The 13,860-nt window shown below is 41.8% G+C and overlaps 1 protein-coding gene across 1 annotated transcript in view; it reads right to left on the reverse strand.

The window, feature by feature from the left end:
- The window catches only part of LOC139155484 (mutS protein homolog 4-like), an 84,583-nt gene that overhangs the window by 32,511 nt on the left and 38,212 nt on the right, over nt 1-13,860 (reverse strand). Inside the window, exons 7-8 of the mRNA XM_070730631.1 lie at nt 3,505-3,677; nt 665-732 (exon numbers count right to left, since the gene is read on the reverse strand). Of these exons, the coding sequence (XP_070586732.1) occupies nt 665-732; nt 3,505-3,677 (241 nt within the window). The remainder of the gene's footprint in view (nt 1-664; nt 733-3,504; nt 3,678-13,860) is intronic.

Raw genomic sequence — 13,860 nt, forward strand, 5'->3', positions numbered from 1 at the left:
ACGTTAAAATATATTTCTGGCTTTCTCCAATAAATTGTTCGTTCCCAGAGTCTTTAACTTGGCAGTATTATACTACAGTGTATCCCTCTGGCATTAACATTGGGTAGTTTCATACTGTGAAGGTTTGAAGAAAAATGGGAAGAAAATAAGAAAAAAGAGCCATGTAGTTTCCAAGTTAAGTAACAACTACAGTATTTTATTTTTTCTGATTCTGTATTTTTTCTGATTCTTCTGATTCATTTAAATAAAGACTTTCATGTCCTTTCCTACCCAGTATAATACTAAATAATTAAAACCTTTGATTACTGATAAAAAACAAACAATAAAATTTTAAAAGAGTTTAATTTTGTGTCATGAAAATTAAACCATATATTTACTTTATTGAAAATGAAAAACTAACTATAAATTATTATTTTAGCTTGGTTCTGCCAAGCTAAAATAAATGATAGAGAATCCAACACTTCTAGTATAATGCAAAGAATAAAAATATCATCTCTCTATATACAGTATGTATGTCTGTGTATTCCTATCTGAAAATCTTTTTAGAAAGTGGTTTTGATTTATATTTTCTATGAGAATAGAATTCTCTAAAACAAACAAGCAATAGAAACAGATAATTGATAGATATTTATAATGCATTCCATTAAAATATTTATAAACATACCGTATCCTGCTTTGGAATTTGTACTAAAACTGAAAGTAATTGTTCAGTGTCCAAAAATCTTCCTATAACTGGGGAGAAAAAAAATCAAACAGAACTTTTAGCTTGATCCACAAACCAGTTAAACTTAAATTCTAGGATTTATTTCTACACATGTACAAAACTATTCAAATTTAAAACGTTTTTAATTTCTATTTCAAGTTTCATGTTTTTATTAAAAGGACGGAAATTAGATTTGTCATAACATAATCATTATTGAGATGGAGACTTGTTTCCTCTATCTGTAGAAATTATGGTATATTTAACTAGTTGTTTTTGCTTACCTTTGCTACTAGTTCAGAATTGTGAACCCACGTGTGCAGCAATCCACCACTGATATATTTGGTAGAATGTAAAATTACCTGCCTCCATTCCCTTTTCCTTTTCTCCAGTTACACCGTGAATCAACTATCTTATAAACATGGTGTGGGGGTTAGGGAATAATGGCAAGCAAGAAATGGACACAGATACCATTGTGAGATGATTGTTTTGGTGCTATCACTTTGTTTTTCAGGTCTGACAATATTAAATACAAACATCTTCACCCTTTCCTGTAAATATTTTCCAGCATTTTTATACTTTGTCCAGAGAATGATCACATATAAATAACAGGTGCATTTGTTCGTTGGTTGGTTCGTTCACTTGTTATGCCGCCCTTCTTAAAATGACTTTGCTTCTCATTTGATTGAACCTAACTAGTCAATGATTCATCCCTTTGGAAAGGAAACAGACCAGTTTGGATTAGTAGACTGGTCCGTGTCACTTTTTCTGGTTTTTGCTGCCATTGTCTACTTTCCTAAAACAATCCATTTGCAGTCAACCCCCATGAAATAATCTCTACTTATCAAAAAATCATTACCCTTGTCCAAAGGTATAGTCAGCTTGCCCAGCAATTTATTTATTTACTATTTATTTATTATTTAGATTTGTATGCCGCCCCTCTCCACAGACTCGGGGCGGCTCACAAGTGAAAAAAAAAATCTTCTTCACATCAGTTTAACAACTGATCCAATCTTGAAACGTAATTCTCAAAATGTAACTCTAGCTTATAAAAATCCCTATATAGTATATATAACGGTTCTCCCTAACATGAAACATTTTAGTTCCTAAAGAATGGCCATAAGCAGCTTTTAAAGGGGGAAAGAAACCGACAAAATTGAAAAATCTAAAGCATTCAGTGGGCTGTCATCAATAAAAATTATTCTGTTTTGGAGTCTTGTTTCTCAACTCCATCCAGAGTTAACTCTGAAAATAATACCAAATCTCTAGAGACTTGGACTATCTACTTTCATGGTAATTTAATGTGTCCCAAGGCAACAAAGCCCATGTCCAGCTTCTTGATGAATCTCTCTCTGAATGACCTCCAGTTTCACCTTCCGAGGTTAAAAAGGAATTTCTCAATTGACAAACTGCAAAAGCCTTGGTAAACATTTAATTTTGTTTAAAAAAAATTAAATTAAATTCTGTATATGGGCCACTATGCTATCCTCCCTTTTTTTACAGATACTGTATAAATAATTCCTTTTGATCATGCACATAATAATCCAATTTGGCTGACATAAATTCTGGCTAATGGAAGTTTTTGAGTGAATCTCACATCGCCAGATAGGTTTAGATCTAACCTAAGGAGACAAATTAACAGTGATTTGGTGTACTGCAGCCCTTATTTGTCAGCACTCTCTGCTCTTGGCTTTGATTAAACTCTTGTTGAACTCAAGCAGAGAATTTGGGATTTAGATAGTCAGACTGACAGAGCTAGTATTTTCCATATTTTTCTACAATGCAATCATTCCCTCGTTCGTTGGTCTACATTTTAAAAAATATATTCCATGCTCCCCATTGGAGATATTTTACTTTGACATGAACTGGGGTACTACCAATTAGGCTGACAATTACCGGTAGTTAGATAAAATTCCTGAGCTTACTTGTGCTCAGATAGAGAAGTTGAATCTATATCACATATGCTATTAAAATTTGTTATATACCCAATGGCCATTGAAAATGGCCAGTAATTTTAATTGCTTCTGTGATTATTCAGTAGCAGCTTTTCTTTTTTGTAATCAATTGTCCAAGAAGGTTGTAAAATCCTTTCTTAAATTCTTTGATACCTTATTTTCATCATTGTCTCTGGATTTTTAAAATAATTTTACCCTTTTATTTACTGAGCCTCTAGTATTTTTTTGTTTGGCTGTTCTTGAATTATAATTAAACATAAGTAAAATAATGTTTAAGATGCCTGTCCTATATTTAACTTGTTAACGTTTTACATTTGAGTAATTTATTTACAATGCTAATTTATTAATGATATGAATTAATACATTCAGAAGTTTTGAAAATTAAAAAAATGAGTCAGGTAGTCTTCAATTTATGACCACAATTGAGCCCAAAATGTCTGTTGTTAAGTGTGACTGTTAAGTGAATTTTGCCCCATTTTGTGACCTTTCTTGCCAGAGTTGTTAAGTGAATCACTGCAGTTGTTAAGCTTGTAACATGGATGATAAGTGAATCATGGTTCCCCATGGACTTTGCATGTCAGAAGACCATAAAGGCTGCTCACCTGATCTTGCTATCTTGCAACCATCATAAATATGAGTCAGTTGCTAAGTGCCTAAATTTTGATTATGTGACTAAAGGAATGCTGCAATGGTCATAAGTGTGCAAAATGGTCATAAGTCACTTTTTTCAGTGCTGTTCTAATTTTGAACAGTCACTAAATGAACTGTTGTAAGTCAAAGACTACCTGTACACTGCACCAATCTAACTATGAACTATTTTATTCCTTTTACCAAGCAGAAGTTATTTACCTGACTGAAGACCAAAAAAGCATTCCTCATCCTGAAGAAGCTCTTGAACAGAATCCAATCTTGTGTTGATACTATCAGCATCAATCAGAGGTTCCAGAATATTAGAGCGAAGTCTTCGACTTCCCCCTGGTGTCTTAGTATAATTTAGAATGCCAAAAAGGGTATGGCCTTTCCTTTGAAAATACAATGCAAGTTTGAAAAATAATCTCATTAAATAAAGTTAAAGGAAATGTAAGTGTACTAATAGTTTGGTTTTCAAAACTAGCAACACTATATGTACACAAATCACAAAGCCTTTCCAAAGGCAGAAAACACAGGATGGAACCACCCCTATCAAAGTTGTATAAACACAATGCTATGTTATTTTGTTGGTTATTTAAAAAATCATATCCCCCAAATTGCTTTAACACTAGATTTTTCTCTAGAATGCCCATTCATTATGAATTTATTGGTAAATGGTTATGGCAAATTTGGAAAGTATTATCAACTATCCAATCATGTCAGTTATTTTTTAAAATATTTTATTTTCCCCTAATGAGGCAAAATTTTAATAATGTTTTGTTATTTCTTCCTGCTGACTAGAGATCGATTTGGTGGTTAGTTTACTTTCATTTGTGTCTCTTTGTTTTTAGATCTGATGTTATAGCTCCGTGTAAGAGGTCCCTCTTAAATGAAGACTATGCTACACATTCAGTATATAGATGCAAAAAGTTGAAACACGAAAAATGGCAGAATTCTTGTATCAGATCCTATGGCCCTTGATCATACTGTAGTTCACTTGATTCAGGCTTCCAACCAGTAAATAATGCTGTAACCAGGGGTGGGCTGCTGCCCGGACAGGGTGGAACGCAGTGGGGTAGCAAAAATGGAGCTCCACCCCAGAGCACCCAATTTGCCCTGAAAGATGTTATAAAAAAATGTATAAGCCACACCCACAGTGTGGTAGTAAAAAATTTGGTAGCCCTTCACTGGCTGTAACCATATTTTGTTATAGCCTTACATTTCTACTTAAACTCCTTTGCCTATGCTGAGTAAGGATAATCATTGAGTTGTGGCAACTGAGCCCAACATTTCTGTTGATAAGTGAGACATTTGTTTGGTGAGTTTTGTCCCATTATATGACCTTTCTTGCCACACATGTGGAGTGAATCACGGCAGTTGTTAAGTTAGTAATTCATTTGGTAAATAAATCTGGCTTCCCCATTGGCTTTGCTTGTCAGAAGGTTGCAAAAGGGAATCACATGACTCTCGGACACGGCATAAATATGAGTTAGTTGCTAAAAGTAACCATGAAGATGCTGCAACGATTGTGTGAAAAACAGTTATAGATCACATTTTTCAGTGCCGTTGTAACTTTGAACATCACTAAACAAAATGTGGTAAATTAAGGACTACCTGTATTCTTTTTAAACCTAGGCTGCATTTTACATATGCTCTATTCCAACCAGAACAGTTTATGACATTAGTACTGGAGGGGGGGGGGGGAAATCCGTCAATTTCATAAAAAAATAGTACACCATGTAAATTTAGAAAATTCCAGAAATATAATTTTTTAATGGGAAAGAAACATTAATAGATAGGACTTCTGTTAGCATTCCACACTGGGCTTATAACCAATGTTAGAATCCTAAACTTAGAAAACAGAGTACGGTATATGTGGCAGTGATGGTTGTTCAGCCAATAACACAGATAAATAAGTAAGACTATAAATATTATTTACAAGGTATAAAATAGATTAAACAGTAAACAGTCAACTACATACATATCCAAGTCAAGCAATCATATACAAACCAGATATCAGACTATATACAGCGGTACCTCGGTACTCGAACGCTTTGGTTCTCGTATATTTCGGATACCGAACAAAATTTTCGGCAAAAATTCGGATACCGAACAGCCACAGAAAATTTTGTTTATTATCCGAAATGAGGGGACGGGGTGAGAAGGAATGGGAGTCGGAATCCGACACGCCCATTTTGGCCGTCCACTAAACAGCCTCCCAGTCATGCTCCAAGCTGTAGGGAGTGGGGGGGGGGGGCTGCAATACCGGCAGTTTTGGGGGAGCTCCTTTCCTCAGTGGTTCGTCTTCCCTTTAAGCAGTTACACCAACTTTCTCTTTCCCGAGAGTAGCGACGGCAGCAGAGGTTTTCCTTAGAGCAGTAGCAGCGCCAGGAACGTCAGAGGCTTCCCTTTCTCATCTCACGTTCCCGGCGCTGCTGCTGCTCTAAGGAAAGCCTCTGCTGCCGTCGCTACTTTCGGGAAAGAGAAAGTTGGTGTAACTGCTTAAAGGGAAGATGAACCACTGAGGAAAGGAGCCCCCCCCGAAACTGCCCCCACCCTAACTACAGCTTGGAGTGCTTAGACCTCATATCTTTATCCCATAGGAAATAAAGGAAATAGGGGCTGGAAACCAATTAAACCCATTTCCATTATTTCCTATGGGATAAATTAATTCGGTACTCGACCAAATCGGTTCTCGGCCACACTTTTGGAACGGATTATGGTCGAACACTGAGGTACCACTGTAGTTCTATACATACAGCAGCTAACCAATAATATTTTCATACAGTTCCATACAATACCATAAGTATAACATACTGCTCAAAAAAATAAAGGGAACACAAAAAACACATCCTAGATCTGAATGAATGAAATATTCTCATTGAATACTTTGTTCTGTACAAAGTTGAATGTGCACAACAGCACATGAAATTGATTGTCAATCAGTGGTGCTTCCTAAGTAGACAGTTTGATTCCACAGAAGTTTGATTTACTTGGAGTTATATTGTGTTGTTTAAGTGTTCCCTTTATTTTTTTGAGCAGTGTACATAGACCAATATGTAGCACACAGGAAGTGCATAGACAAATATTTATCACACAGTAATATTTATCACACAGCAATATTTTAACACACAGCAATATATAGCGCACAGCAATGGCAAGCATTAGAAAGACTAACCGCAATAGCCACCAACAACCATAACAACAGAGAACATTACATCTGATTCCTCCAAACATACATTGCTGGTTAGTTCTTATATTGACAAACCCAACCCATGAAGAACGTAGTACTGAACTTCATTATGATTAAACTGAAGAACTGAGGAACTGAAACAAACAAACTAAACAACTGAGGAACTGAAACAAACAAATCTACATGTTTACTCTCATTATGTTAAAATGTCTACTTTCTAGGATGTGCATTTATAATTGGTAAATATGTATTTTGCCTTTTTATTTCACTTCTAGCTAAAAAAAGCAGGGCTAATTAAACCTGAAATATCTACCAATATCTTTCTTCTAGTCCCTAGAAGCAAATTGTGTTTTATATCACAGCACATCCAGTAAAATGGCAGCCTATTTGTGGGGCAGGAAAAGCTTATGAAAGTAGCTTATAGGGAGCTGGTCCAAAACTTTGCATACAGGAAGATAGAAATTTCAGATGATAATTATGCAATACATTAAAGCAGGTTTGAGACTGGTGGCAGCCAAATTGAGTGAACAAATTAATGCATAAAATATGCATTAATGATCCAAGTGTATATTTTGTCTCTTAATATCTGACTCAACAGATCAAAAAGCTTCTTTTAAAAAAATGTTGTTTCTTGGTGAAAAGGAAATAATTTACTCAATCTGTCAAATTAATGCTGTGATTAGAACACATAAGACAAAATGTTAAATATTTATTCATAGTAATATTACTAAGAACCAAAACTACACAAAACATGTATGCTCTGTCAAGCAAAATAAGGACTGCCTTCACCAGAATTTATGTCAGCAATGTGTTGACATTAATGCAACAAATTAGCGAGAACAAGATTAGCACCTAATGTAAACTGCAGGAACAAAAATGGGGATTGTTGAATCCTATGTAAATAGTTGGTTCCATGAAAAAACGCTGTCTGTGCTGAAAGCAGGAAGTCGCGCCTGATTGGTTCAGACGCTGACTGCTCTCGTTTGGCGGGAGCCGCAAATGTATAAAAGAGCGGCTTTTCTCCAGGTAAGCCAGACGCGTTCCCGCTGTTGTCACTTCTCCTTTTTAAGAGCTGAATAAAGGAACCGTCTTTACCAGCCTTGTCTCAGGACTCTTCACTGGCGACGACGGACGGAAGAACCACGCGTGCAAGATGAACAACCTTCAAATCGGCCGGGCTCCTGAGTTCTTTGATCCGGAAAAATCCTCCTGGGACGCCTACCTGGCCAAGTTCGAGATTTTCCTCGAAGCTGCCGGAATAGGGGACGCCGACGCCGAACGGAAGCGGGCAATTTTCCTGAATTACTGCGGCCCAGAGATATTCGATCTCGCCCAGACTCTCACCGACCCGCTTCCAGCTAAATCCGTCGCTTGGGACGTCCTACAAACCAAGCTCGCGAGCCATTTCAAGCCGACGAAACCAGCCGTCGTTTTCTGGCACCAATTCTCGAGAATGACCCAACTGGAATCGGAATCCATCAACCAGTTCGCTACACGACTTCGAACGGTGCTTTCAAAATGCAAGTTTGATAACCCGGAAGCTCACCTCACTGACGCCCTAATTTTCGGCATGAGGAATGCCATGGTCCAAAACAAGCTCCTCACCGAAGACGAACCATCTCTCCAAGCAGTAATCAAGCTGGCACAAACCGCAGAGGTCGCCGACGCTGCTGCCAAAGAACTGAAGGAGCACGACGAACGGGAAGTCATCGCCAAGATCGACTCCACGGGTTCCCGCACGGAGGCTTCAGACGACCTCAGCCCACCAGCCCTCAACGAGGACAACTGTTTTCTGCTGCAACAGGACAACCCAGATACCCTTGCCCTGTCGCCCCATGCTCCAGCTGCCGAGGAAACCACCCGCGCCAACGCTGCCCTTTCCAAGACGCCATTTGCCGCCGCTGCAACCGACGCGGCCATATTGCCGAAGCCTGCAGAGCAGCGTTACCTGAGGAATCTTTTTCCACTCCTCGCCCTCCTCGGTTCCAGACCCAAACACCTCAACCGCGCGAAAACCGGTTTCCCTGGTTTTCCGGCCGCAAGAACTACTCAACCGCTAACCGCGACCACTGAAGAGGTAACAATCAATTTTCTGTAAATAGCACGGCAACAAAAAATGGGGGCAAAATTGTAATCTCACTCCTCCTAAACAACAAGCCATGCACTATGGAACTTGATTCGGGGTCTAAATACACCATTATGCCATGGGAAAAACTCAAAATGTACATGCCTAACCTCTCAAAGTCTGACCTTTTACAGACTTCATTGTTAATTAGAGATTTTCAAGGGGGGATAATACCTGTTTTAGGCCAAGCAAATGTACCTATTATGTTTAAAAATGTTAAATGTACCCTCCCTATGGTTGTTGTGGCAGGGGCTAGACCAGTGATGGGCAACCTTTTGAGCTTGGTGTGTCAAAATTCGCCAAAAAACCCAGCATAACTCGGGTGGTGTGTCACCTTGAGAAAAAAAGTTTGGACAAACCCCCCCTCTTTTCCTCCCTTTTGCCCTATTTCTCTCTCTCTCCCTCTTTCTTTCCCCTTCTCTCTCCATCCCTCTTTCTTTCTTCCTTCCTCTCTTTTTTGCTTTCTCCCTCCTTTCCTCTTTCTCTCTTTCTTGCTTTCTCTCTCTCTCTTTCTTGCTTTCTCTCTCTCTCTCTCTCTTTCTCTGTCTCTCTTGCTATCTCTCTTTTATTCTCTCTTTCTCACTCTCTCTCTCTCTTGCTTTCCTTCTCTTTCTCTTTTGCTTTCTTTCTCTCTCTCTCTTGCTTTCTTTCTCTTTCTTTCTCTCTTCCTTGCTTTCTTTCTCTCTCTCTCTCTCTTGCTTTCCTTCTCTCTTTCTCTCTTGCTTTCTTTCTCTTTCTCTCTCTCTCTTCCTCCCTTTCTCTATTTCTTTCTTTCTCTCCCTTGCTTTCTCTCTTTCTTGCTTTCTCTCTCTTACTTACCTTCTCTCTTTTTCTCTCTCTTTCTTGCTTTCTTTCTCTTTCTTTCTCTCTCTGTTCCTCTTTCTTGCTTTCTCTCTCTCTCTTGCTTTCTCTCTCTTTTTCTCTCTTACTTTCCTTCTCTCTTTCTCTTTTTCTCTCTCTCTTGCTTTCTTTCTCTTTCTCTCTCTCTTCCCCTCACACACACACACTCTTTCTCTCTCTCTCCCTTGCTTTCTCTCTCTCTCTCTCTTTCTCTCTTATTCTCTCTCCTCCTTTTTCTCTCTCTCTTTCTCTCTCGTGCACCACGGCAGCAACAGAGAGAGAAAGAGAGAGGGAAAGCGGAGAGAGAGTGGAGGGCGACTTGCCGGTCCATGGCCCCCTGGATCAGCATCCCTGCATGGCCCCAGCGCAGACTCCGCCATCGCCTTCGCCTCCGCCTAAGAAGCAGCAGCCACATTCACCCCTTTGCCCTCCCAGGTGTCCATGGAGCTCAGCGCCTGGCCACGCGCCACCTCCGCCTCCCGGTAGCGCGCCAGACATCTACCTGAAGAACGGGTGGTTGGGCGCCACGAAGGGCGATGCTTGAAGGCCACCATGGCGCCGTTGTCATCACGGCGCAAAGCCAGGCAGTCCCAGATCGCTCGCTTCTCCGGCCAGCAAGCCGGCTGCCAGGGAAAGTGGCGCGATTTTTAAACGCGCGCTTTTCAAATGCGGCGCTTTCCTGGGCAGCCGACTTTGCTGGCCAGAGAAGGGAGCGATTCAGGACTGCGTGGCTTTGCGCCACTTCCAAAATTTCTGCCGGGGGAGGGGGTTCCTAATGGCTGTGCGGGCACACAATGGCCGGCGCCCTCCCACCGGGCCCCAAAAGCTCACGTGCCATCACCGCCAGGGAAGCTCCAGCCGGGCCGGGCTCCTATTCTCGCTCTTCGCACGTCCTTTTTTTTTTTGGGTGCTCGGAAATCAACAACACGGATCCTTTAAGAACCTGCGCTTGCGCTCTGCCGGCTTTTTCCTTCCCGGGCTGGGTGGGGGGGAGGCGAAGGAGGCGCGGGCTTCTCCAAGCAGCAATGAAGGTGAAACAGGAGGGAGGGGTGAGAGTGAGGAGGCTTTTTTTTTTTTTGGCTCACGTCGCGTGCATTTGGCGCATTCTCTCCAAAAGTTTCTCCGGCGGCCGCGTGTCACTAAAAATGGCTACGCGTGTCAGTGCTGACACGCGTGTCATAGGTTCGCCATCACTGGGCTAGACACTCTCTCCTGAGGTTGGCTTGGATGGAACCATTGGGAATTGAAATTTCTGGTATTTGTACTGTTAACTCTGATAGCATTCCAAACTTTTTACAAGAATTCCCAGAAGTGTTTAGCCCCACCTTGGGATCGTATAAAGGGCCCCCTATCTCATTTTCAATTGACCCCAAGGTCCCGCCTGTCCGGCTCAAACCACGCAGGGTACCCCTCCCGCTCCGTCCCAAGCTTGACCTACAGCTGGATAAGCTCATTAGCCAGGGCATTTTAGTCCCTGTAGAACAGGGGCCTTGGGAAACACCCATAGTCACGCCTCTTAAACCGGACGGCTCATTAAGAGTTTGCGCTGACTATAAATCAACGCTCAACAAAACCCTCCAACATCACCCTTACCCCATTCCAGTGGTACAACAGCTCCTTCACTCCCTGGGGGAAGGGAAGGTGTTCGCGAAAATCGATTTAGCGCAAGCTTACCAGCAACTCCCTGTCGATGAACCGACAGCACGCGCACAAACAATTGTCACCCACAGGGGTGCCTTTAAATGTACCAGATTACAATTTGGAGTAAGCATAGCCCCAGGGATTTTTCAAAGCATAATGGAACGGTTGTTATCAGGGATTAAACGGGCCATCCCCTACTTTGATGACATCTTAATTGCAGGGGAAAACCAATCTCAACTCAACAAAAGAATAAGGGAAGTGCTACATAGGCTGCAAGATAAAGGACTAAGAATCAAACCTGACAAATGTGTGTGGGGAACCAGCAGTGTGGAATTTTTAGGATATAAAATCGATGGGGAAGTCATCCACCCCACTACTGAAAAATTGAAAGCCATTAGGGAAGCCCCAGAGCCACAAAATAAGACAGAATTGCAAGCATTCTTAGGCCTTCTTAACTTTTACTCTGTCTTTTTAAAACAGAAGGCAACAGCAGCAGAGCCTCTACACCGATTGCTTCAGAAAGAAACCCCTTGGACATGGGGGAGAACTGAGCACGAAGCCTTTGTACAAATAAAGCAGTTGCTAACTTCTAAAAGTGTAGTAGTCCAGTATAGCACCTCACTACCCATCAGGCTTACGTGCGATGCGTCCCCATATGGCGTGGGAGGGGTCTTGGCACACGTTTTGCCTAATAATACAGAGGCCCCAATTGCTTTCTTTTCCAGAACAATGACAAATACTGAGAGGAACTACAGCCAACTAGATAAGGAGGCTCTAGCGTTAGTGGCAGGGGTGAAGAAATTTCATAACTATCTATTCGGCAGGAGTTTTGAATTGATTACCGATCACAAGCCCTTACTAGGCCTCCTAGCCCCTAACAAACCTACTCCCCCATTTATGTCTCCAAGATTAATTAGGTGGGCCCTGTTCCTCTCAGGGTACCAATACGAACTCATTCACAAGGGGGGTAAGGACATCAACCACGCAGACGGTCTTAGTAGGTGCCCAATGGCAGAATTAGTGGAAGACCCTGCCCCATCTGCTGATGTGTTAATGATAGAACTCGAAGATAACCCACTAACAACAGCAAGGGAGGTGGCTGTGCACACGCAGCAAGACCCAATTTTGAAAAAGGTGGTAAACTGTGTACTCAAGGGGTGGCCTAATGACTCTCTAGAAGCAAACTTAAGTGATTTTAAAACCAAAAGATTGGAATTGTCATATGTTAAAGGTTGCCTGTTGTGGGGGGATAGAGTAATCATTCCCGAAAGTCTAAAGACCAAAGTTCTCACCATGCTACATGTGGGCCACCCTGGTATTGTCAGGATGAAGGGTCTAGCCAGGGGGCACTTATGGTGGCCAGGTCTGGATACCGATATTGAAACGTGGGTAGCCAAGTGTGATCCATGCCAAGAGTCTAGGCCAAATCCTCCCAAAACAACTCCAGCTGAGTGGGAACAACCTGCAGGGCCTTGGTCCAGGGTCCATATTGATTTTGCAGGGCCAGTGGGGTCACAATACTTCTTAATAGTGGTAGATGCATTTTCCAAGTGGGTTGAAATCATTGCAATGAATAATATAACTACGAGTGCTACAATTAAGGTTCTGCGCCATCTGTTTGCCACCCATGGCTGTCCAGACATCTTAGTGTCAGACAATGGGCCCCAATTGACTGCCAGGCAATTTGAATTGTTTCTAGACAACTTGGGGGTCAGACATGCTCTCATCTCGCCTTACTCGCCCTGGGCTAATGGTTTGGCAGAACGGTACGTTCGGGTGGCCAAAGAAGCATTGCGCAGGTCAGGCCCTGGAGATGTGCAACAACATCTGGACCAATTTTTGTTAACACAACATATTACACCAAACTCCCACACACACACATAAGTCCTGCTGAAATATTAATGGGAAGGAAACTTAGATCCCCACTGGACAGACTACACCCAAGTTATTGTACTCATAATCCTATGTATGTAAATCCTGAAAGACAACTGTATTTGGGTCAAAGTGTTTTTGCAAAGAATTTTGATGGGGGGTTGAATTGGATGAAGGGGACTATTGTACAACAAACTGCTCCTAAAACATACATTGTAAAATTGGAAGATGGCCGAATGTGGAAGCGGCACATTGACCATGTACGGAAACATGTGGCAACCTCCCCCGAGCAAACCGATGAAACAGACTCTTCCCCTCTAATAGACTGTAACGCGCAACCCGCTTTATTGGACATTCAAATGGACTTATCGAGTCAGGAACGGTCCTCCAGCGACGCCGAACCATCTTTGTCCTCAGAGGTTGGTGTTGTGCCTGGCCACTCGACCCAGCGGGCCGGAGCCCAAACTCGGCCCCAGCCGCACGGGGGAGGTACAGACGAACCGACCTCCACCGTTGGAAGCGCCGACTCGAATGATCTGCGCAGATCAGAGAGGGTCCTGCGTAGACCGAGCAGATTGGATGATTTTGTCACATGGCTTACTTGATTGATGTATTCTTGACTAAGGAGGGAGGGGTGTTGAATCCTATGTAAATAGTTGGTTCCATGAAAAAACGCTGTCTGTGCTGAAAGCAGGAAGTCGCGCCTGATTGGTTCAGACGCTGACTGCTCTCGTTTGGCGGGAGCCGCAAATGTATAAAAGAGCGGCTTTTCTCCAGGTAAGCCAGACGCGTTCCCGCTGTTGTCACTTCTCCTTTTTAAGAGCTGAATAAAGGAACCGTCTTTACCAGCCTTGTCTCAGGACTCTTCAGGGATCTAGGAGTAGCAAGTCTTTTTATTTAATAC

Source organism: Erythrolamprus reginae, unplaced genomic scaffold (genome assembly GCF_031021105.1).
Source record: "Erythrolamprus reginae isolate rEryReg1 unplaced genomic scaffold, rEryReg1.hap1 H_22, whole genome shotgun sequence".
Lineage (NCBI taxonomy): Eukaryota > Metazoa > Chordata > Lepidosauria > Squamata > Dipsadidae > Erythrolamprus > Erythrolamprus reginae.